Source organism: Eulemur rufifrons, chromosome 16, assembly GCF_041146395.1.
Source record: "Eulemur rufifrons isolate Redbay chromosome 16, OSU_ERuf_1, whole genome shotgun sequence".
Taxonomy (NCBI): domain Eukaryota; kingdom Metazoa; phylum Chordata; class Mammalia; order Primates; family Lemuridae; genus Eulemur; species Eulemur rufifrons.
This window is the reverse complement of record NC_090998.1, coordinates 41,449,625-41,474,631: the sequence shown is the minus strand read 5'-3', so window position 1 is coordinate 41,474,631 and position 25,007 is coordinate 41,449,625. Positions and strand designations below refer to the sequence as shown.

The window sequence follows — 25,007 nt, the reverse complement described above, 5'->3', positions numbered from 1 at the left end:
ACCAGCCTGAGCAAGAGCGAGACCCCGTCTCTACTAAAAATAGAAAGAAATTATCTGGCCAACTAAGAAATATATATATAGGAAAAATTAGCCGGGCACGGTGGCGCATGCCTGTAGTCCCAGCTACTCGGGAGGCTGAAGCAGTAGGATCATTTAAGCCCAGGAGTTTGAGGTTGCTGTGAGCTAGGCTGATGCCACGGCACTCACTCTAGCCCGGGCAACAAAGCGACACACTGTCTCAAAAAAAAAAAATAAAGGGGGGGGGATTACATCCTGTTACTAACAGACTACTCTAGTATGAATTAATTTCCAGAAAACTCCAACAACACTTGGATGAATTTCTAAATCACTTCAGCCTTCAGCCGTGTTTTGAAATGCTTAAGCACAAATCAATTTAGAGGTGGGAGGAAAGACCTTAAAAAACCACAGTAAGGGAGGGAGGGGTTACAATTGAATCACTCAGGTTCCAAAAACACTACAGGTGCTTATGATCAACCAGTAATTAAGAAGAATTAAGACCAAAATAACATGGCTTGAGAACACTGCTCTGGTTATAATAATATACAACATCAAAACTGGCTGGCCCTGCCTCACACAGCACATCAACCTATGACTATGGTGAATAAACAAAGCTCTAAGATGTCAAGACATAAATGAAGGGACAAATCTAACGGTCAAGTATACTCTTTAGTGGCAGATTATTAAAACATCATCTAAACCTATTCTGGTGCCCATTCGTTAGATCTTTTGGAGAAGATGTGCAATGCCAATCAGTCCATGCTAACCCAAATAGAGTTCATGACTGAATGTAATACTGCAACAGTCTGTGCATAATTTGGTTATGGACAATTTATGGAAAACAGCAATAACATGGTACCCACCCTGGTCTGACTTACTTCTGCCAGATGTGGCTGAGGTCCCAGTCTGCGATGACTCACTTCCTGTCCTCGACCGTTCCCGTTCCTGAGTTTCTTCACTTCGCCAGCTTGGGTGTCTGTACAAAAGAGATTGAAGAACATACACTATGTCTGGTTCAGTGAAGCCCACCTCGTACCCATGCTAACCTCTCAGGAACCATCACTTATTAACATTTTAGCACACTTACTTTATCTATGAGTGTGTGTGTGTATACATTTATCTTTTCCTTGAACTATCTGAAAGCTGCAATTAAGACACACTTTGGCTCGGAATACTTCACCAAGAATCAGCTAATAAGGTTAAGATCATTCTCCTACATAATCTACAATATCACCCCCTCTTAATACTATTAACACAATTGTACAAGCCATTCATAACTAGGCCTAGTTTTTCAAAATGATTATTTATTATAGGTTTCTCCCCTATTATATACAATGCCACCTTTTCATGGTAAGCACTTTGTAATGGACATTGTGTGAAACTGTCCCATACACTGTAGATTGCCTAATACTCCCAGCCCACTAAATGCTAATCCGTGACAACCAATAATAACCACACAAATTTCCCAAATGCCCATGGGGATATAATGCCCCCATTAAGAACCACTGGATTCACAGATGGGAAATCCATCACTGAAGACAACCGTACCTCTCCCGAGGCCGTCGTTCTAGTTTTGGCTCATCCAGCTGACGCTGCAATTTCTCCTGTTCCTTTTGTAGTCGTTCTTCTACTTCTCTTTCTCTAGCAGCTGTGTCAACGGGCTTTGCCCCTCCAAAGATAGAAGCCGCTCGACTGGACTGGGAGGTGCTAGCAGAGGAATCATCTTCCTTAGGAGTACTCCGAGGCTTTAGATTCAGTTTGGGTCTTTGGGGGGGACCTAAGTTAAATGAAACTCTAAGTAATAGTTTTCCAAATCATCAGAAGCTGATGGCTGAGAGCCAGATTCCCAGACATAGGAAATGCTGTATGGGATTTAGGTTAGTGGCCTAGCCAATCCAGCAGAGAAGGTAGATGGGAGATCATTAGAGGATGGGTAGCTTAAATAAACAAGTTCAATTACTCTTTCCTCTACCACATCCACAATGCAGTACCAGACCATGGCAAAGACTAAATATAGTAAAAATTTAAATGGTAAATTAATCATTTATTATGATTATTTTTACCTGGGAAGAAATTTTCGACCATGATTAAACTATTGGACGAAAGTATCTTGTTCAAAAATCTGGTCTGGTAGATAGGTGTCTTCAGTAGGTTAAGAAGAGGTTGTAACAATATGATAGGGAAGATTCTAGTTCTTATATTCTTGTCTCTGTATATAATATAAATTTGACATGTGATTCATAGGGCAGAGCATGCAACACTCAACATATGAATATAAACTCTAAGGGAGTCTGATCTCTTCCTTGATCCAAGTTGTCAGAACACTTTCAATATAAACCTAAGTGTTTCAAGGAAATAATTCTGAAAATTGTTGCTTATACTAAATATTTTAGACATACAGAAGATACAGCAAATACAAAGAAAGCCCATGGGTACAACCACCTGGCTTAAGTAATGTTACCCTACGTAAGAGCTAATGCCTCCTGATGACATGCCCAGCTGTGCTCTGTCTGCTCACAAAAACTAGATGTGGACTGTTTATCTGCCCACGCGACAACTTTCACTATAACTGTATATATCTGCAAAGAGGTACTGTTTAGCAAGATTTACATTTTCTATAATGGCTTTAAGCTGATATTATATAGCTTCTGAGACTACTCCCACCTCAGCCTCCTGAGTAGCTAGGAGTACAGGCACACACCACTGCACTTGGCTAACATTTTTAATCTGTGTAACTTTGTGAAGGAGCCACTATCTTCACTTTTATAAGATAAAACGGGGGCTCAGAAAGGGTAGTTTTCTTAAGATACATAGCTAATAGTGGGTGGACCAGAAAATGAAATCTGTACTACTGGAAATCCGTATTACTGAACCAACTCTACTGGGAGCACTATAGTACACAATGTCTCCACCTTCTTTAAGAATGTCCACTTAAATACAGAGCCAATAATTTTACCAAACAGCTGTATGTTAGATACTGTGCTAAGCCAGAAATAAGATGGTTTCCTCCTGCCCTACAAGGAGCCCAATTTAGTAGGAGAGCTAGAGTAAAAAAAAGAATATCCATGTGAAAGACACAAGATGAGGACTGTGTCTGGGAAAGCCTGCAGAGTGGTAACAATTGAGAAATCTTGAATGCTGAGCATGTAGATGCAGAAGGGATGGGAGATAATGCTAAGAAGTAAACTGCAGGGAAACAGTGAAGGCCCCTGCATGTCAGAAGTATAGACACAGGGTTATCTTTCAGGCCATGGGGAGACTAGAAAGCTCTAAAGGAGGGGAATAGTCCAATTAGATTTTGTTCCAGAGAGACAACTGGGACTAGTGCGAAGAACGGAGTGAGGCAGGGAAATCTGTTAGGAGGCAATTGCCAGTAATATGGGCGCAGCAATGAGGCCTGAGCAAAGGCAGCAGCAGTGACTCAGGACAAGTGAGAGCTGGTGGTAAGATGAACAGGAGAAAAAATAAGGTGTACAGCTAGCTATTGGGGAAGGTAAGGACCAGTGTGAGAGAGGAAAAGGTCAGAAGTCAAGGAGGACCTGAAGCCCACATCAAGCCTCCACTTTTCTCACTTGTAAAGTCGAGATAACTTTACCTACACGACACAGAATTCTAAGGATTAAACAATACAAGCACTCAGCTTACTACTGGTATGGAGTAAATGGTCAATAAATAATGTTAGCTAGTAGTTTTAAAATTCTTGAGAAAACAGATAATAACTTAAGAATGGATTAAAATTTATAATAAAAACCAAAATGTTAAACTTTTTGGTTTTTTGTTTGAGGAAGGAGGAAAGACACTACTGCAGTACAACTTGCATACAATGCTGATGAATTCTGTCACCTTATTGTGTTTTACTAGCTGTCCAGGTCTATCTTCCCTTCTGAGGAATTATGCAAAATGATGGATATAAAACCCTTGGCACAAAATTCAAGACTAGTACAGGGATGTTAAATAAAAGAAAAAAATTCTGGGCCAGGCATTTTAACCTTTTTAATGACATCACAAAATTTAGAAGACAAATAGTGGTCATTTATTAGCAATTTCTTGTAAATCAGATCTGTAATAGTACATGTTTCATATGTCCTAGTATTAGCGGCATAGTTTTAGAACAGGTACACTGAAATCTCACAATTAATGAACCAATTATTGTGGTAAAAGGGCACTGAAATCAGCAACAGTTGGTCTTTAACTCCATAGTACCAATTACTGGCTGTGGAACTGTGTTTAATCTGAGTTCCTTAACTTGAAAAACGAGGCTAACATCATTTATTTTAAATGTAATTTATTCAATGAGATCATGCCATGAGACGGGCAAATTTTTTTTTCCCGGCCGTGTGCGGTGGCTCACGCCTGTAATCCTAGCACTCTGGGAGGCCGAGGTGGGAAGATCGCTCGAGGTCAGGAGTTGGAGACCAGCCTGAGCAAGAGTGAGACCCCCCCATCTCTACTAAAAATAGAAAGAAATTATATGGACAACTAAAAAAAAAAATTTATATATAGAAAAAATTAGCTGGGCATGGTGGTGCATGCCTGTAGTCCCAGCTACTTGGGAGGCTGAGACAGGAGGATCGCTTGAGCCCAGGAGTTTGAGGTTGCTGTGAGCTAGGCTGATGCCACGGCACTCTACTGTGGGCAACAGAGCAAGATTCTGTCTCAAAAAAAAAAAAAATTTCTTTTTCCATTTCTACTGTTTATTCAATAAATTTCAACTGAAAAATCTACATGCTAGCATATAAGGTGAAAAGAGCTATACTCTGATTTACTTCTATTAAAGTCATTCTTAGCCAATGTTCTTTCGACTATGCTCTGCTGTTTCCTTACAATGTGAAAATTGTACCCAATTCAGGGGTTTGAAACAAAATTGCAAATTTTCCATGGTTTTCCCAGTGTTTGCGCCATTAAGTAAGCAAAAGAAAAGGATTACCTCTATCATCACGTCTATAATCATCCCGAGAGTAATCATCTCTGGAGCTCCATGATCTGTCATCCCGTCTGTCGTATCGGTCTTCATAGCGGTCCCCGCCTCCTCTGTAGTCATCATCTCTGCGGTACCCACTACCAAATGCTCTTCTGCCACTGCCTATCCTGGAATCATAGCCTGTAAACACACCCCCAATTGCAATCACCACACTGAATGGAAATAAAGGAGTTCGTTAAAGAAAGCAACTTAATTGCCTTTTATAATTACCTCTATCATAGTCTCTGCTACCTCGGTCATCATAGCGATCCCGGCCCCCATATCGATCCATGTCCCGGCGTGGGCCATCACGATACCCGTCCCGATACCCATCACGATACCGATCTGAGTCATAACGATCTCGATACTCTACAGAAAAAAGAGACAGGTAACATCACTCTCTTTTCTTTGACACCATTAATAGAAACATGGTAACCCATTAGATCAAAGTAGTATCAGGAGTTCCTATTCACTACTGTCTCAGTTTTTATATAAACGAATCATTTTTTCCCAAGTGGAATTATTTATGTTGAGTTATTTATTTTTCACTATTTATCTAATTTCTTTAAAAAATTTCCCTGGTGAAATAGGCCGGGCGCGGTGGCTCACGCCTGTAATCCTAGCTCTCTGGGAGGCCGAGGTGGGCGGATCGTTTGAGCTCAGGAGTTCGAGACCAGCCTGAGCAAGAGCGAGACCCCATCTCTACTAAAAATAGAAAGAAATTATATGGACAGCTAAAAATATATACAGAAAAAAAAAAAATTAGCCGGGCATGGTGGTGCATGCCTGTAGTCCCAGCTACTCGGGAGGCTGAGGCAGTAGGATCGCTTAAGCCCAGGAGTTTGAGGTTGCTGTGAGCTAGACTGACGCCACGGCACTCACTCTAGCCTGGGCAACAGAGTGAGACTCTGTCTCAAAAAAAAAAAAAAAAAAAAAAATTTCCCTGGTGAAATAAATGCTGCTGGGCTAGCAATTTTGGGAGGAATATATAATCTCTATATATTCCATAATGAATTTCCAAAAGGATAACAATTTAAATACCAAAAAATGTGAGCACAAAACACTATAAGAATATAGTTGGCATCTTCTGTGCTAGATACCAAAGAACTAAAGACCACTTTAAAAAGTTCAGCATGAGAAAATACATGTACCACCAATGTGAAAGGCAAACAAAATGGGAAAAATATATGCAATGTATGACTAAGGGTTAATTAACTGTCTGTTACTTAAGTAAAAGAAACTAAAACTAATAGGACATCATTTTCTATGACCAAAAAGGCAAAGATTAGAATAAATAACATCTAGTGTTGGCAAAGTTTAGGGGCATAAGTCAATCCCTGTATTGCTGATCAGAGTCTAAAATAGTACAAACACTCTGAAAAGTTATGTTAGAACTATACATTAAAAGGTTTAAACTTGGCCAGGCACGGTGGCTCAATCCTGTAATCCTAGCAGTTTGGGAGGTTGAGGCAGGAAAATTGCTTGAGCCCAGGAGTTTGAGGTTGCAGTGAGCTATGATGACTGCACTCTAGAGCTAGGACAACAAAGTGAGACTCTGTCTCAAAAAAAAAAAAAAAAAAAAAAAAAGTTTAAAATCATGTATACCGGCCGGGAGCGGTGGCTCACGCCTGTAATCCTAGCACTCTGGGAGGCCGAGGTGGGCGGATCGTTTGAGCTCAGGAGTTCGAGACCAGCCTGAGCAAGAGCGAGACCCCATCTCTACTAAAAATAGAAAGAAATTATATGGACAGTTAAAAATATATACAGAAAAAAAAATTAGCCGGGCATGGTGGTGCATGTCTGTAGTCCCAGCTACTCGGGAGGCTGAGACAGGAGGATCGCTTGAGCCCAGGAGTTTGAGGTTGCTGTGAGCTAGGCTGACGCCACGGCACTCACTCTAGCCTGGGCAACAGAGTGAGACTCTGTCTCAAAAAAATAAATAAATAAATAAAAAAAAAATAATAATAATAATAAAATCATGTATACCCTCCTCTGGGCCAACAACTTAATTTATAGGAATTTATCTTAAGGAAATAACTGGACCTATGAAAAAGACAAATGTACAAGGACATTCACTGCAATGTTTATGTTACAAACTGCATTTTACACACATATGTGCGATATCAGAGGCCCCCTAAATACCAGAAATTTGTAAAAGAAAAGGAGTGGCTCAGGTGCAAACTGAGAATAATGAAGTCATTTATAAAAGGTGCAGCTGCTATTTAGGTCCAGCTGACTGTTGCTAGGATCTTTCAATTTTCTAAGAGAAGTTGGAAACCCAAATTTTTACTCAATTTCTAAATATGAACCAATTTAAAAAACCTACAAACGTTTTGAAGGCTAATTATGTGTGTAGGCCAAACAGATATTCTGTTTGTGACTGCTGCCTTTTAAACAATGATTTCATTTTGGAAACCATATCATTTTTTCTGTGACCAGACACAACATTCCCTGGCATTTTAAACTTTATATAAATTAAATGACATGCTAATGTCAGTAAAATCATTATATACACGAAATAATCTAAAACAGAACACAAAAAACAAAAATCAGCCATGTGTTTATTTTGAAATGTGTTTTTAATTTCTGGAAAGGCAGATGAACTCTGTACTTATTAAAATCATAGTAAGTACTCCCTGAAAAAACACAGATTTATAGTGAGGAAAAGCAGCACAATGGTATGCTATTACTGAAATTTTATGGTAATATTTAGTATAATACCCCCCACCCCCAAGATTTCTTTTTTCCTTTATCCTAATGCCTAGGATAGGAATCGTTGACTTCTTGGCTTAGTCTGGGATCTTTAACTCAGGTTAACTAAGTTGATTTTGGGGCAGCTTTGGATAACAACAGCACACTCACTCTTTCTTGTTATCCATCCTGCTTGCTCTAAATTCAAGGTTTCAGGTGAGAAAATAGTCATGTCCCTTGACTCAAAACAGGACCCTTGCTTGGTCTGATTGTCTGCTTTTTCTTTCAAGAGCCATTTCTTCCTGTTAACAATAGAATCTCTTGCATAAATGCTGAAGTACCTCAGGTAGTTCTCCCCAAAGCTTTGTTGGGTCACAAAGACACGAAAAGTCAGACATAAACTTGCTGATTTATTCTTTCTGACTTGTGCCCCCTCCTTTTCTTCCTTCTTCTACATCTCATTAGGTTAAGGAGAACTCTCCTCTAACAGGAATTGTATTTCTGACTGCTTCCCCACTTATATTTGGTATGGAACTCACTAGGTTATCTCACAGAATTAAAATGTTTATAAACTTAAGTTGTTCTTTCCATTTCTTTTTACTTAAATATTTCAAACACACAGAAAAATAAAGAAGCAATTATAGCAAACTTCTGAACCTATTACCTAGGTTTAGTGGATGTCAGTATTTTGCCACGTTTATTTCAATTTTTTATTTAAAAGAAGTACGTTACAGATGTAACAGAATTCTCCCAACCTCCACGTATAATCACGACGGTGCTTACATTACCATGCAAGTATCTTTAAAATTTTATAACTTATGCATTAACAATATTCTTTTCTAATTTTTACACAAATTTGTCTTTCACCCTTAACAGGTTTTGAATTTTATCCCTGTTGTTACATGTATGTTATGCTATAAAGGATTTCATTATATAGACAAACCACTACTTAACTCATTTACTCAACAATAGGTTCTTTCCATTTAAAAAAACATTACAGTGTTGTCTTTTTTCATATATTTTAATAAAGTTGCATAATTTTCCTCATAAAGGTTTTATAAACCTTTTGTTACATTTAGGTGATGTTTGCAAAAGCTGTAATTAATTCATTCCTACTTCTATCCATACATTCCCACTTTCCATCTAACCCCACCTGTACTATATTTTATTTATTCAGTCTCTTTTCCCATTGCAATAATGTATGTTCAATAAGGACAGGATTTTTTGTCTATCTTTATCTTTGTTCACTGCTACATCATAAGCCCAGACAGTGTCTTGCACACTGTAGACACTCTGTATTTATTTATTTATTTTTGTGCGGCAGGGTCTCGCTCTGTCGCCCCAGCTAAAGTGCAGTTGTGTCATCATAGCTCACTGCAACCTCAAAACTCCAAGGCTCAAGTGATTCTCCTGCCTCAGCTTCCTGAGTAGCTGGGACTACAGGTGCCTGCCACCATGCCCCGCTAATTCCCCCCGCACCCCCATTTTTTGTAAAGACAGGGTCTTGCTCTTACCCAGGCTGGTCTCAAACTCCTGGCCTCAAGCGATCCTCCCGCCTTGGCCTCCCAAAGTGGCTGATCAGAGGCCTGAGCCACCGTGCCCGGCCTGTTGTATTTCTTTATAAACAATTATCTCCAGGCTGGGCAGGTGGCTCATAACTGTAATCCTAGCTACTTGGGAGGCTGAGGCAGGAGAATCACTTGAGCCCAAGAGTTCAAGGTTGCTGTGAACTAGGCTGACGCCATGGCACCCTACTCAGGGCAGCGGAGTAAGACTCCATCTCAAAAACAAACAAACAAAAACCAACTGTCTCCAAAGAAAGGGGAGAGAAATATCTCTCCTTTTAATTCTTTGATCCGTTTTTTTAAAATTAAGAATTTAGGATGGGCGTAGTGGCTCAGGCCTGTAATCCTAGCACTCTGGGGAGGCGGAGGTGGGCGGATCATTTGAGCTCAGGAGTTCAAGACCAGCCTGAGCAAGAGTGAGACCCCGTCTCTACTAAAAAAGAAAAATAGGAAGAAATTAGCTGGACAACTAAAATATATATAGAAAAAATTAGCCGGGCATGGTGGCACATGCCTGTAGTCCCAGCTACTCGGGAGGCTGAGGCAGGAGGATCGCTTGAGCCCAGGAGCTTGAGGTTGCTGTGAGCCAGGCTGACGCCACAGCACTCACTCTAGCCCAGGCAACAGAGTGAGACTCTGTCTCAAAAGAAAGAAAGAAAAAAAAAAAAAAAAAAAGAATTTACCAAATTCTTTTTCTCCGTCTATCAATTCTTTTGGATATTTTCTACATATACTACTTTCTCCCCTTCTGTCTGTTAATGTGATCATCTATATAATACATCTGTCCTATTACTAAATAACCCCCAGAGCACAAAGAAACTACCTTCATAAAAATGAACTTACTGTCTCCAAAGCTATCATCACCTCTTCTAGGGGGGTAGTCATCAAAGGTGTCTGTGGCAGGACGGGCTCTCCAGTCTGTATCTGTTTTGTCAGACTCCCGGTTTCTATCCCGGCCAAAAGAACGATCATCCCTGTCTACAGTTGTATTAAAACAAACAAACAAAGAAATGTAAGTTCGCTCATAAAAACTTTGCCCAATATTTCTCAAACACATAGAAACCTCCCCTCATTTTAACCATATTCTTTCTTATAGCAAATTGTTGTCATGAAGTTGCCCCGGGCTCCGTAAAGAACCCTCTACAAGCCAACCAGGTGATTCTTTTCCTCACATTTATTTCTATTGGTTTAATGCTTATTTCATATTCTGTATAGGCTAGGAGTCCCTGAAACATACATGAATTAGGTCTCTCTTGTGCCTAATGCTCTGCTAGGTAGTTAATATGTTTATTATATATTTAATATTTATCTAGATGGATCAGGGCTTTTCAATCTTAACACTTCTAATATTTTGGGCTGGATAATTCTTTGTTGTGGGTAGCGGGCAGTGCTGTCCTACCCATTCTGGATTAACTCCTGCATTCTACTGATTAGATGTCAGTAGTACTCCCTCTAGTTGTGACAACCTAAAACGTTCTGCAAAAACTGCCAGAAGTCCCATGGGGCAAAACTGGTTGAGAACTGTTACTCTAGATTCAAGTGGGCCCATCACTACACCTCCATTAAAATTTTCTAGGAAAGGACACCTCTGCTTTGTCAAACTAGGATCATTACCAAACAAATTTCTACCAGTTTTCTTACCTTTATCCTGAGCTTGATCAGCAACGTCCACTCGAATTCTCCTGTTACCTAGAGACTGAGAGCACAGGACCATATTAACCAACCTTTTACCTCATTATGCACACACCCCTTGAAGGACCTTGAATGTGTGGGCACAGCAAAAGCACTGGGGGAAGGAAGATAAAAAAGACTTCCCCACTATCGGTTAAAATAAACGAAACCAGGAAAAAAATTAATTTAATTAAAACCAAATAATTTTTTTTTTAAAAAAAAGACTATAATTTAACCAACACTCCAATTTATTGGCTAAAGAATCCTTTATAAAGATTTGAAAACCGGCCGGGCGTGGTGGCTCACGCCTGTAATCCTAGCACTCTGGAAGGCCAAGGCGGGAGGATCTTTTGAGCTCAAGAGTTCGAGACCAGCCTGAGAAAGAGCAAGACCCTGTCTCTACTAAAAATAGAAAGAAATTAGCTGGAGAACTAAAAAAAAAAAATATATATAGATATATATATATATAAAATTAGCTGGGCATGGTAGCACACGCTGTAGTCCCAGCTACTCGGGAGGCTGAGGCAGAAAGATTGTTTAAGCCCAGGAGTTTGAGGTTGCTGTGAGGAAGGCTGATGCCATGGCACTCTAGCCAGGGCAATAGAACGAAACTTTGTCTTAAAAAAAAAAAAAAAAAAAAAAAAGACTTGAGAACCCTCTCCCCTCTTTGCCCTTCCTTTCGCTTGCCCTGCTGCAACAACAGGTCCAGTCGTCATCTGTGGCGTGTGTACCATGCTCTGTAACCTATTATCTTGCTCTTGTCCTATGATCCTATCTATCTCTCCTCAATAAACCTCATTTTCATGCTTGCCTAAAAAAAAAAAAAGACTTGAAAATGGAAATAGCCCCATGGAATTAACAAATCTAAGCCTTAAATGAACATCAGGTCAGTTACCTCATTATTTTTATAAAGCCAAATTTTGCAGAACAGAAATAACTTTTTAACTATCCAAGGCAATTTGTCAAGTGTAATAAATTAAAATTAATTCCCTGACAATTAGCTAAAAAAAAAAAAAAAAAAAAAAAAAAAGGTGTGTCTGGTGCTACAGTATTTATTCAAACATTTATAGAAGCCAGGTGCACTGGCACATTCCTGTAATCCCAGCTACCTGGGAGGATGAGGCAGGGGGAGTGCTGTAGCCCAGGAGTATGAGTCCTGCCTGGACAACATAGTGAGACTTCAACTCTCAAAAAAAAATTTTACAGAGCCCCTATTATGCACCAGTAAAACTGTATAAAGTGTGCTCTGTGTAGCCTCAGATTCTTTCACTCAATATTACGCCTGGATAAATTAGTTCCTCTAGGGAAACCCTCTGATTTCCCTTTCCCACACCATTATTTATATACTTCGAATCCAATTAATTCTACTGCTGATTTTTCCTCATTTCATAGTAGAATCTAAAGTTGAAGAAGCGGCCAGGCATGGTGGCTCATGCCTGTAATCCTAGCACTCTGGGAGGCCGAGGCGGGAGGGATCGTTTGAGCTCAGGAGTTCAAGACCAGCCTGAGCAAGAGCGAGACCCCATCTCTACCAAAAAAATAGAAAGAAATTAGCTAGACAACTAAAAATATACATAAAAATTTAGCCGGGCATGGTGGCGCATGCCTGTAGTCCTGGCGACTCAGGAGGCTAAGGCAGTAGGATTGCTTGAGCCCAGGAGTTTGAGGTTGCTGTGAGCTAGGCTAACGCTACGGCACTCTAACCTGGGCAACAGAGCGGGCTTAAAAAAAAAAAAAAAAAAAGTTCCCCAAAAATGAGATAATGCCTTTTAACACTATCTATGAGTGAACTAATATTAAGATTTTATTTGAGACATGGTGTGTGGTGGGTTTCTGCCACAATTTTCCACTTATGCAACTCCCTAAATTATTGGGGCCTACTGAATTTGCTAAAGTGTGACTTGCTAGATGTTGGATGTTAAGTGATACATTGTTAAATAACCCAGGCCTTCCTTTGTAAACATTATGGGAATCTTTGAAATAGCTGCTCACCCAAACTAAAAGATACCAGTCACTGATATGAAACATGAGATTGGCGAGCCTCCCGCCCCCCTCAACCCTCCACCCTTATTTTATTTACCTCTTCATTGAGACTCAGGGCACTGAGCAGAGAATCCAGGTCCTCAAACTCAGCATAACCAAAACCTTTCAACCTCTCTGGATTGCTGGGTTCACGGGGTAACCGCACTGCACTGATCTGAAGAAGAAACAGAAGAAGTTTCCCAATGTCCTTGTTCATTTGCCTTTTTTTTTTTAAACCACAAAAACATCTGTGTATATGCAATGAATTTCTCTGAAGAATACACAAGAACCTGGTTGTCTCCAGGAAGAAAACTGATGCAAAGGGAGAGAAGAGAGACTTCGCTATATGCCCTATTATATACCTTTTGAATTTTGAACCGTATGAATTTAACCCTAAAATAAAAACATGAATTCAGTGTATTCCTCTGAATGCCTCTGACTTTGCTTCATTCTGTGTTACCGTTTCTAGTTGTTTTTTTAATTAAGAGCAACTGCCCACTCCACAATTAGTTTATGTTAGTCATTACGCTCAATAATTGCCTAAAAAACTTTTACTTACGTTTAATCCTCTAAAGAATTCCTTAATCGATTCTTCTGTTACATCATAGGGCAGGTTCCCTAGAAAAGCAGTGTAGGGTGGCGATTTGGGAAGACGGCTCCGGTCGATATTGGGTTCCCGAGCAGCCCGTGGAGCGGTGGGAAGGATGGAACGGTCAATTGGAGGTGCCCTATACACATCATCATCATTACTGTGCCAAGTGGTTGAAACTGGGATAGAGGAGAGGAGACAAAAAGGTGGGAGTTTGGCAGGAAGGGTGCGTTACATTCCACTACAAAAGAAGTTGTGGTTTAAAAAAAAAAGGGTGCATTATAAAAGAGAAAATGTTTCTGAAATGTTAGGTACTTTATATTCATTATATCCCATCTTTGTAACAATCCTGTGAGTTTGTTCCCCATTCTACAGAAAAGGAAACTCAGGTTTCAGAGAGTAATTTGCCCAAGGTCACAGAGCACCAGAGCTAGGATTCACACCTGGGTCCCTCTCACTCCATGTGTTTAACCATTACTGACAACTCTCACATTCCTACCGTTGGTTTGGAGAGTTATTTTCTTCATAGTTTATTGTCCCTTAAAAAAAAAAAGCCAAACAAAAATCTTTCCCTACAGTTCTGTCCATGAATTTGTATTTCAGATACCAACACTTACAGAAAGTACAACTTATAAAATTTCCTGTTTTTAGGAATTATGAAAATAGGTCACAAAAGCATTCTTTCAGTCTGCAATAAAATTTTGCAGAAAAAAATGATGGTGACCAGATTTATATTATACTTGATAATTATAAAAAATAGTTCCTGATTAATCCTGGCACAGAGCTTCCTGGTATTATCCCTGAAAGCAGAGCTTGTCCAAATGACACTCAATGACTCTTCTGTATTTTCCACTGTAATTATTGTTCCCATTCCTTTTCCTCATATCCCCCCCCCTTCTTTTGATAGGGTCTCACTTTGTTGTCCAGACTAAAGTGCAGTGGCAATCATAGCTCACTGCAACCTCGAACTGCTGGGCTCAAGAGATCCTCCTGCCTCAGCCTTCTGAGTAACTAGGAGTACTGGCAGGAGCCACCATGCCCAACTAATTCTTATTTTTTATAGAGACAGGGTCTCACTTATTGCCCAGACTGGTCTCAAACACCTGGCCTTAAGCAATCCTTCCCCACTTGGCCTCTGAAAGTACTGGGACTCTAGGCATGAGCCAACACACCTAGTCCCTCACACCATTTTCATTTACCCAGGAACACCCTGACTTCATACCAATAACTATTAGAACTAATTATTCCTAGGCTCTGAGTAAGTGCAATTTACAGATTATATTGCAGTTATCACTTTATGAAAATACCACAGAATTTTAGACTTAGAAGGAATTTAAAAAATAATCTACTCTTTACTTTTAAAATGGAGAAAATGATGCCTAAAAGGATGGTAACTTGAGAAAAGTCTGTTAATGCAAAGTGTGAACTAGCAAAGCTCCCCTGAATGACTTCAGTCCCTATTGCAAAGTCTAACAGTCTAAACCTCAGATTAACCCTAAGATGATGATAAAATACATAAGATTTCAGGTGTTACAAAATGACTAAGTTCTTTTCAAATTACACATGATGTAAATTATTACAGACTAGCTTTTGTCTAGAAGATAATGAAAATTCCAAATATGACAACAAACAAAAGAAAAAATTACCATCTCCTTCCAGGTCATCTGTTTCATCAGCCCAGCTGACTGGTTTGGGGACATAGGTACTTCCTCCACCAGTCCCCCCATCCTCAGCCAGAAAGTCTGTCAGGGAGATAGTCTTCCCCTTCTTATTCTTCTTTTTTGCTGTTTTAGGAAGGCAAGGGAAAGATTTATTAATACTTAGGTATTTACAGTGCTATATGATGCAATATTGTTAAATATATTGATAAAGCAACAAAAAGACCCATCAAAGGATTAGATTATGACACTTTTATATTGAAGGGATACTGTGCACACAAACAAGGAGAAAGTACAATGTAATGACACAGAAAGAAGAATTCAACAGTAAGTGAAAAATTTAAAAGTTTCAGAACACATATTATGTGTAATATATGGAAAATGGTCTAGAGGGATGTTCAACAGTCTCTCTGGGGAGTATAACTGGTGTGGGGGCAATATTTTATTTTTTACTATGTTCACTTATTTATCACTTGAGATTTTTAATTTAGCAACTACTTTGGGTTTTTTTTTTGGGAGGCAGGGTCTTACTCTGTTGCCTGGGCTAGAGTGCAGTGGTGTCATTATGCCTCACTGCAACCTTAAACTATTGGTCTCAAGCAGAAACTACTTTTGTTCAGTAACTACATTCATTGCTCCTTGGATACAAAAATAAGACAAAATTCCTATCCCATAACATATTCTGTATGGCACTTTTGAGGATTATATGATACTTGCAAAATAACCATGTGAGGAAGGAATCATAACTATCAATTTACAGAGAAAGAAACAAGTCTCAGAAAGGTTAAATGAGACATCAGATGTCTCTAAAGTTACGGAGACATTAGTTGGTTGAGCTAGAATTAAAACCCAGGTATTTTATGCCAAGCCTAGGGGTCTTTCTATATACCACAGGGATCCCTGCCTCTAAGCAACCTATTATTAGTTCTAGTGCAGGTTACCATACCAGGTAAAATGTACTCAATGTTATTTGAAAGCGTTTGGATGTTAAGACTCACATACTCTAGATTTCGCTTCCCTCTAGAAAAAATTTTATCTGCTTCCCTACCTTAACATTGCATATGAAGATATGATACTAAAAGGAAAATACAAGAAGACCTTAACAACCAACATATTCAAATGTTTTCTGTGGTTATGAAATATCTAGTAATCTCCAAATGGCTTCATTTAGTGGACTGACGCTGGCTCTCTCTATCCAGTCCTCAGAACTTCTGAGATGCCACCAATCAAAAGCTAATTCAGAACAGAAGGGATTAAGTTCCAGTTCTAGAACTGACCCAATAGCAACCACTACATGATTAAAAAAGCAAATAGCTTTGTTGTAACAAAGATCAGCTCTATGGCTTTTATTAATCATGAATTATTCCTCTATGTTCCAATTCTCACCTAATTTTTAATCCAAGAGGACTAAGTATCTATAACTTGATGCACACCACTTGCTTAAACTTAAGGTTGCTCTCTCATTTGGTATCTTTCTTTTAAAACTCAACTTTCCGGCAATAAAGGGGATGCATTTGCTATCAATGTTACACATAGTCTTCTGGACACAATAAGAACCTGAAGTATTATGGTTTCAATGTGCAAACCAGATGAACCTGGCTGCAAAAGCACAAATAAAACATGGCCATGAATGTGACGTTTCCATATTTCTCTCAAGTGACTTAACACCAATCTGGCTCCAAAAACCACATTTATGATCAACCAGATCACATTTTGAATCTATTCTACAGCTCTGAAAGAAAACAGTTATGTTGAGGTTGGGTCCTATAGCACTGAAATTGCCCAAGCCCATACACAAAGATCTAGAGGAAATTTTAATAAGCTAATTTGAACAAGAACAAAGTAGAACAGTTATTGTGCATAGGCTTATTTTAGTATTTTTCCTATCCTTTAATTCAAAAATAGTGTCTGGGATTAGTATGATGCTATGATGCTAGCTAGAGGTCCTTACCCTCATGAGGCTTAATCTAGTATCATCAGCTAATATCCAGTTATTAACCTGTCTTGCCATTGGGGGAATAAAAATAGAGCTGACTGGTGGTGGGTACAAACAATGAGGACAAGTTCAACATAAGAATATAAGAATCTGAATAAGGTATCCCTTTCCTCCTTATTCTTTGTACGTATCTCATAACAAAACAGTACAATCTGGAATTAACCTGCCCTTTGGTCTGATTTGGCTTAAATCAACTTTGTAGATCAGGGTTTTTCAACTCTTACCCCTTGACTCTCTTGACAAACAAAGTCTCACTCTTCTTTAATGTTATTTGAAATTTCAAAACAAATTAAAGATGTCTAAAAAGTATTAAAGCACTGTTAATTTTAGAATGTCTTTTTTAAATCATACATTTCCCCTTCCTCTCTGTCACCTTCTCAACAACCATCTAGTTGAGAAATGACTCTTGGATGAGTCTCTAAAAACAGGCTAAAGTTCCTTCACAAGATTGCTAACATTTAAATCTAGCAGCAGCATTGAATCAGTCACAATATAAGCAGGTTTAAAGGAGCTAGCCCTTAGACCTAGCACTCTGGGAGGCTGAGGCGGGAGGATTGTTCGAGCTCATGAGTTCGAGACCAGCCTGAGCAAGAGCGAGGACCCCGTCTCTACTAAAAATAGAAAGAAATTATATGGACAGCTAAAAATATATATAGAAAAATTAGCCGGGCACGGTGGCACATGCCTGTAGTCCCAGCTATTCAGGAGGCTGAGGCAGGATGGCTTGAGCCCAGGAGTTTGAGGTTGTTGTGAGCTAGGCTGACGCCATGACACTCTAGCCTGGGCAACAGAGTGAGACTCTGTCTCAAAAAAAAAAAAAAAAAAAAAAGGAGCTAGTCCTTGAAAAGCAAAATCAATAAATTTAAAGTGGGTGTCAGTGTTTGTTCCACTCTATTTCATTCCAATAACTGAGAGAAGATGTTATCTGAATCTTCCATGCCCTTTGCTCCTCCAATACCTAGGCCCATTACAAGTTTAGGGTTTCAGCAACATTCCCTCTGCTTTGTAAGTAAAGCATTGTTTAATGCTCCAGGTTTATCAATCTCTTGCCACAATGATTGAACTGGTTCAATTCTTTTTCTCTAAATCATTTGTGAATTGGTTAAAAAGTTAACAAATCAATCACCTAACAAAATGTATCCCAATTATTTATACAGAAGGGGGCGGCTTAGGGGGGGAACCACATACTGCAAACTCTTTACACATCCATATAGGTTAAATAAAAGATCTTAAAAAGTAATCATCTTTTCAAATTTTCTTTAAGTCTACAGGTCCGTAAACAAAAGACAATACATTTGTGGTCTTCTTAATAAATAAACAGGATTTGTTATAATAGATATAAAAATAAGGGCCGAGGCGGGTGGATTGCTCAAGGTCAGGAGTTCGAGACCAGCCTGAGCGAGACCCCGTCTCTACTAAAAATAGAAAGACATTATATGGACACCTAAAAAAAATCTATATAGAAAAAATTAGCCGGGCATAGTGGCGCATGCCTGTAGTCCCAGCTACTCGGGAGGCTGAGGCAGTAGGATCGCTTGAGCCCAGGAGTTTGAGGTTGCTGTGAGCTAAGCTGACGCCACGGCACTCACTCTAGCCTGGGCAACAAAGTGAGACTCTGTCTCAACAACAACAAAAAAAAATAAGTACAGCTAATTAGCTTAATTCTTAAGTCAGGGTTTCTCTATTTCAGCACTACTGACATTTTAGCTTGGGTAATTTCTTGTCATGGGGGACTGTCCCATGCACTGTAGGATGTTCAGCAGTATCTCTGACTTCTACTTATTAGATGCCTGTAGCAATCCCCCCAGCCCCCTCCCACTGTGACAACCAAAAATGCCTCCAGACATTGCCAAATGTCCCTGGGGTGGAGAGTTTTGGGATGATAAAATTGCTCCACAGTTGAAAACCACTGTCTTAAGTAATGTTTTCATTCAATAAATAAAAGGACAAATAAAGAAAAAATGTTAGTTCCACATAAAGTATACTAGCAGAAAAGTGACTGCAATAAACTGAATTTTCAGTTATCAGGCTGTGGCAGATATAAAACATGCTTCCTCTATTTTCCTCCTCAGAATGTTTTCCTGTTATTACTCTACTTTATTAGTAATAAAAGCACCAGATGACAGATATTGAAATGATAACATCTATAGACTGGCAGCTAGTTCTTTATTTCCAGAGGATGCCTTACAGTACTATAAGCAATAAAGCTTACTGGTTGCAAAATGCAGCCCTATTTCTGCATCTTCCTTAAATGAATATTTCTTATCTGGGAAGGGAAATTCCCATAGCATTTGAAGTTCAGATGAGTCTTTGGCAAAAATTAAGTTTCTTAATTTTAGATATTGCCAGCCCAAGTTCCACTTATTTTATGGGGTTATCAACTCTTCTAAATGTTTTAGTGAGCGAACTAAAAAAGTCAGAGAAGTACAAAAACTTGTACAGGAATGTTCATACCAGCATTATTCACAATAACCCAAAAGGGGGAAACAATCCAATGCCCATGAACTGAAATGGATAAATGAAATGTAGTTTATTCTTATAATGGAGTATCATTTGACAATAAAAAGGAACAAGTACTGATACATCCTACAATAATGGATGAACCCTGAAAACATCATATTGAGTGAAAGAAGCTTGTCATAAAAGACCATGGTGTTATATGACACTATTTATACAAAATGTTTGAAATAGGCAACTCCATAGAAACAGTAGATTATAGTGGTTGGGGGGAAGAGGAAGTGATTATTAATGTGCAAGCTGTTTTTTGGGGGGATGATGAAAATATTCTGAAATTAGCGCCAATGGTTGAACATCTCTGTGATATACTACAAGTCACCAAGTTGTACACTTTAAAAGGGAAAATTTCATAGTATATGAATTATATCTGAATAAATCTTATTAAAAGTGAGTCCTGTCAAATTCTCTGGAATTAAAAACCAGTAATTAACAAGTGTTTCCCATGATCAGCAACATTGTATAAATGTAATCACTCCACCTAAATAACAGAGTGCCTAGAATTAGATTAATTATATCACTGTTTAAAGCCTAGCCATGAAAAGACATTTCATACATTATCATAATGTCGGAGGCTTCACCTTTCTCACGCTATATAGATGCACCTTGACTTACGGGGCTATGTCATGATAAAGCCATTGTAAGTGGAAAAAATCTTAGGTCGAAAATGCATTTAATAGCCCAATAAATCCACTGTAAAGTCAAAAGTCCTAAATCAAATAAATCATTGTAAGGCGGGGATTATCTTTACATAGATAATGTAAATATTCAGCACAGTAAAGATTAAGTCAGGACTAATTAATAAGCTCCATCATCTTAATCCCTGTGTTCAGTTACTTCATCTTGACACAATATGAGAAACAATGCCATTCCTTACCCCTCCAGGTACACTCAATTTGACCATTTATATAATAAAACAAAGTAAATGCCCAACGCACACTGTTACACAAACTGGTTAGAGCCTCTCAGCAAGAGAGGAGCTATAAAAACTCAGCTAAACGTCTTGCTTTGGGCACTTTCCCACCATTAACAATAGCTATTACAAATCTAAGAAACTGACTTCTGTGTGCATACTCATAAATGTACATGCACATACTTACAAATAAGCATTTAAAACAAAATACCATAATCAAGTCCATTCTTTCCCCCACCATCATGAAAAAAGAATAAATTCTGTGATGTTTTGAGACTAATAAAAAGTAGTAGGGTATTCTATCTCAAACTATATACATATACGTGGCTTGTGAATTAAAGCTCAAAGTTGTTATTAAAAGAATATATAAATGAACATACCTATTTTTTCAATGACATTACTTAGGAACACTGTTTTACTTTAACTGACACCATTCCTTGTATTTCAACTTTCATAAAGAGTGTCAGTCCTGGCATTCTGAATGTCGGTATCCTCCTCCCAGAATAACAAATACAGGGTATAAGATGGGATTTGAATATAGGTAATTTGTGACAACATATGATGGCAACCTTTGAAAGTATTTCCTAACTATGAGGGTTAGCACTGTATAAAAACCACCACTGGACACCATTCGCTCCCCGTAAAAATAAGATGTCACACATGATGGCATTTTAAATGCTACATAAATGAAAGGCCTGTGCACAAGCTTACATACACTACTTCCAATTTTAAAGCATTTTAAATGTTAACCTGTATCAACCACATTTGATTCCCTGTAAGTTATGGAAGAGCAGATAATATTAACACTATGACCACTTCACAGATGAGGAAACTGGGACTCAAGAGGTAACTGGCTTGTAACAAGTTTACTAAAATAGTCACAATGAAAATTTAAGAAAAATGAAAACCTCTTATTTTTAAAGAGTATTCTTTTTAATAAGTGATCCAAGGAATCGAATTTCTTAGAAATTCAAATTATCCTCATTCCAGTCAGTTCTGACACATCTTCAGTTCTTGAAGGTCAATATTGGGTCACATTAGAAACTAGTATTGCTGCAAAGAATTTTTTCATCTAATTTGACAGTAAAAGAGGCCTATGAAGTAGTATCATGTATTTTCACCAAGAAAACATAAAGTCCATTTCCAACATCTGGGAATACTGGTTACTGAACGGAGTCAATATGATCAGGAAAGATTCAAAGAGGGAGAAGAAATTTGATAAATTCCAAATTCCTCAAGGGCACACTGTAATATGTAACCTTGTGCTCAGATACAAGCACCAACTAAAAAGACTTACTGAACTGAATTAAAGGAGATAAGGGTTTTCAAGGGGGTACAGTAAATATGGAAGAACAAGGGGGAAATCACTGGGCAAATTGGTTTAACCAGTATGGATTTCACTCAACTCGGTAAAAGGACATGGACTGCTATCCTGTCTTCCACGTCTAAAAATTCCACAAAAGCTAAAGAGAAAAGAAATATAGACTTTTCACTAAAATGTCAAAGTGGCAAATCCAGGCAAAATAAGCACTTCATGCAATGATAGCTTAATATATATATAGGAATGTGCTAGCCCACAGGAGGAAAAAAATGAACATTTCTCTAAACTTCAGATGCCTTTGGGCAGCATCCCAAACTGAGGATGACCCCTTGGTACTTCCAAGTTGGTAAAGAAGACTCAGGATCTCAAAGATTTCCACCTTGCTCTGCCACCTGCAAGCACTGTGCGACCTTAAATAATTTTCCTCAGCTGAGAAATACCACCATCTCCCTACATTACCTCATAGAATCAAATAAGACAACATACATAAAAGTGCTTGATCAATTGTCAAATACTACATCAGTGAAAGTGTTCAAATGCACCTCAATTCCCTCAACATGTTCCAAAGACAACCCTAACGCTTAGTTTCCTTGTAATAATAGAGATGAATTCCTGGAGTGTGACATGAGCGTCCAGAGGTAGAAGTTCAAAACATGTTTTGCAGAATGTAAGGTCATGCCAGAAAAAAGAAACTATATCCTAAAAAGTAAAATCAATGCTACAAGATGTTACAGAACTCATGGTTGCTCTTATACGTCTATTACAAATGCAAGTAGACTTGCGTGGCACCGATATTCCCCTCCAAACAAGTCTAAAAAAGAAACAAACTCCAGCCACTAGTGAGCATTATTTTAACAGCAACTCCTAGTAGTTGTACAGTTATCTCAGGGGTCGGGGTGGGGAAGAACCGAACCCTACCATTGAAGCTATCAAAATTCAACCAAAATAGAAGTTTCATAAGAGCAGGGAACTTAGCATATAGTTTGCTCTGAGTAAAAAGTGTTCACTGACTAGGAAAAAAAAAAGGCCATGAGGGATATCTGGGTGCCCACCCCGGCTTCTTCTCCAACACGTGGGCGCTCCCCACCCCCGTCTAAGTCTAGTAGTTCCAACCTTCAAACTTAACACTTGTACCTTGGAAGAGTACATGGCCCAGGTCGCACTCTAAAAAGAGATGAGCATAAAAAGTAAAAGGAAATAAGAGTGCCCAACACAAGCGCAAAAAAGCTTTCCATCTGTGTTCTAGCGCATGCTTTTAAGGCACACCCGTCTCCACCACCCTGTTCTCTCCTACAGCGCACGCGCACCGCTGCCTTCCCCCGCCCCTCCACCGACTCGCGCTCGCGTTCTAACTGCCCCCCCCCTTTATTCCCCTGCCCCCACTCCTGTCCGCAACGGCCTCGCGCCTCGGAGACCTTAATGTGCACTCGTCCGCGCGCCAACTGCCTCCTTCCTTTCTCCACGCGGGCACAGTGCTTCACGTCTATGAAAAGGCCTCGCGCCTCTGGCAGGCCTTTCCTGCGCCGCCTCACTCCAATTCAAGCCAGAGTCCACCATTACTGCCTACTCCAACCTCGCGCGTACGGGGTGAAAAGGGTGTAAGGGGGAGGGGAAGGTGTCCTTCCCCTCCCCCCAAACATCCCGAGACGATAACCTAACATGGCCACACCGCCAGCCTGCCGCAGTCCCCAAGTCGGAAGGGGACCGATGCTGCCCATTCCCCGACTCCAGGGAATCAATGGATCAGGCTCGGAGGGTGGTTTCGGAGCCCGGTCCTTGGCCGCGCTCAGCCGCTCGCTCACCTGAGGCCGCCATGTTGGGAGAGGGAGAGAGAACGCAAAGGACCCGGATGAAGCAATCACGTGATTATAGCGGGCGCGTCGGACTAGGAGACGCGAAACTGGGAGGGGGCGGGGAGGTGAGGAAGGAGACAGGAGGCGGGGCGGCGCTGCTCTAGGTTCGTAAAGCAGCGCGGGGAGGTGGCGCGGCGTCCGACGGGAAGACCTGTGCGACATGTGGCCAAAGGGGTGGGGCCTGGGCTGTCGCGAAACTCCTCTCGCTTTACGTAGGGCCTGCGCGGGGATTCGGGCCGTGCCTGGGGCGGGGTCTCGTGATGCGCAGACTTCCTGTTGGTGGGGGAAGTGGGAACGGTGTGCGTTTGCCGGTCCTACTTTTCCCGCTTGGAGTCGAGGTGGGCTGGGAAAGGGGGGATTGTGAGTTTCGGGTTTTTTGTGTTTTGTTTTATTTTGGAGACAGGGTCTTGCTCTGTCGCCCGGGCTTGAGTTCAGTGGCATCATCATAGTTCACATCAACCATCCTCCTGCCTCAGCCTCCCGAGTACCTGGGACTACTGGCGAGCGCCACCACGCCAGGCTTATTTTTGTGGTTTTTGTAGAGACGGAGGTCTCGCTCTTCTTGCTCAGGCTGGTCTCCAACTCCAGGCCTCAAAGCGTGCTCCCACTTCGGCCTCCCAAAGTGCTAGAATTATAGGCGTGAGTCACCGCGCCCGGCCTTAGTTTCTGTTTTAATCACTGTTGCAGAAGGGGGGGGGGGGAAACAACTTTTTTGTAAAGGCAGAATAAACCCGGCATGCTTTTTAGGTGTGTTGAGAAGGAACGAGAGGGTAACACATATTGAACACTTAATTGCCATGGGCTTTTACCTAATTCAGTGCTCTAATTTACTGACTAGGTTTAGTGAAACTCAGGCCATTTTGATTTCGGAGCCAAGCGCTATCTAGCTAATGCTCCATTTCATTCATTTAAAATGAAGACTTCTGTTGAGCACCAATGCTGTGCCAGGCACTGTTATAGACACTTGTGGGTATAACACCAAACAAAATTGCCCCAAAGGAGATTATACTCTAGTGAGGGAAGGACAGCAACGAATAAGTAAAATATTGGAAATAATAAGCATTCAGCAGATAACTAAAGGTGATACAATAAAAGGTGATTGGGTGCAACTTTAGATTGTCTGATCAAAGAAGGCCTCTGGGGAAGTGACATTTAGACTGAGATCTAAATTACAAGCAGCCAGCAGCCCTGGGAATGTTTTCCAAAGAGGTTTAGGAGAAGACAGATGCACAGCTG

At 40.0% G+C, this 25,007-nt stretch overlaps 1 protein-coding gene across 2 annotated transcripts in view; it reads right to left on the bottom strand.

Annotated features, from left to right (window-relative positions):
- EIF4B (eukaryotic translation initiation factor 4B) overlaps positions 1 to 23,760 on the bottom strand; it is a 28,712-nt gene extending 4,952 nt beyond the window's left edge. The window contains exons 1-10 of one of the 2 annotated variants that reach the window (XM_069491605.1): positions 23,721 to 23,760; positions 15,163 to 15,300; positions 13,487 to 13,695; positions 12,986 to 13,102; positions 10,876 to 10,930; positions 10,078 to 10,212; positions 5,210 to 5,347; positions 4,946 to 5,119; positions 1,567 to 1,795; positions 882 to 994 (exon numbers count right to left, since the gene is read on the bottom strand). In XM_069491605.1, coding sequence (XP_069347706.1) covers positions 882 to 994; positions 1,567 to 1,795; positions 4,946 to 5,119; positions 5,210 to 5,347; positions 10,078 to 10,212; positions 10,876 to 10,930; positions 12,986 to 13,102; positions 13,487 to 13,695; positions 15,163 to 15,300; positions 23,721 to 23,733 — 1,321 coding nt within the window. In that variant the 5' untranslated portion in view covers positions 23,734 to 23,760. The remainder of the gene's footprint in view (positions 1 to 881; positions 995 to 1,566; positions 1,796 to 4,945; positions 5,120 to 5,209; positions 5,348 to 10,077; positions 10,213 to 10,875; positions 10,931 to 12,985; positions 13,103 to 13,486; positions 13,696 to 15,162; positions 15,301 to 23,720) is intronic. The other variant, XM_069491606.1, reaches the window with a different exon arrangement.
- Between the last annotated feature and the right edge of the window lie 1,247 nt (positions 23,761 to 25,007).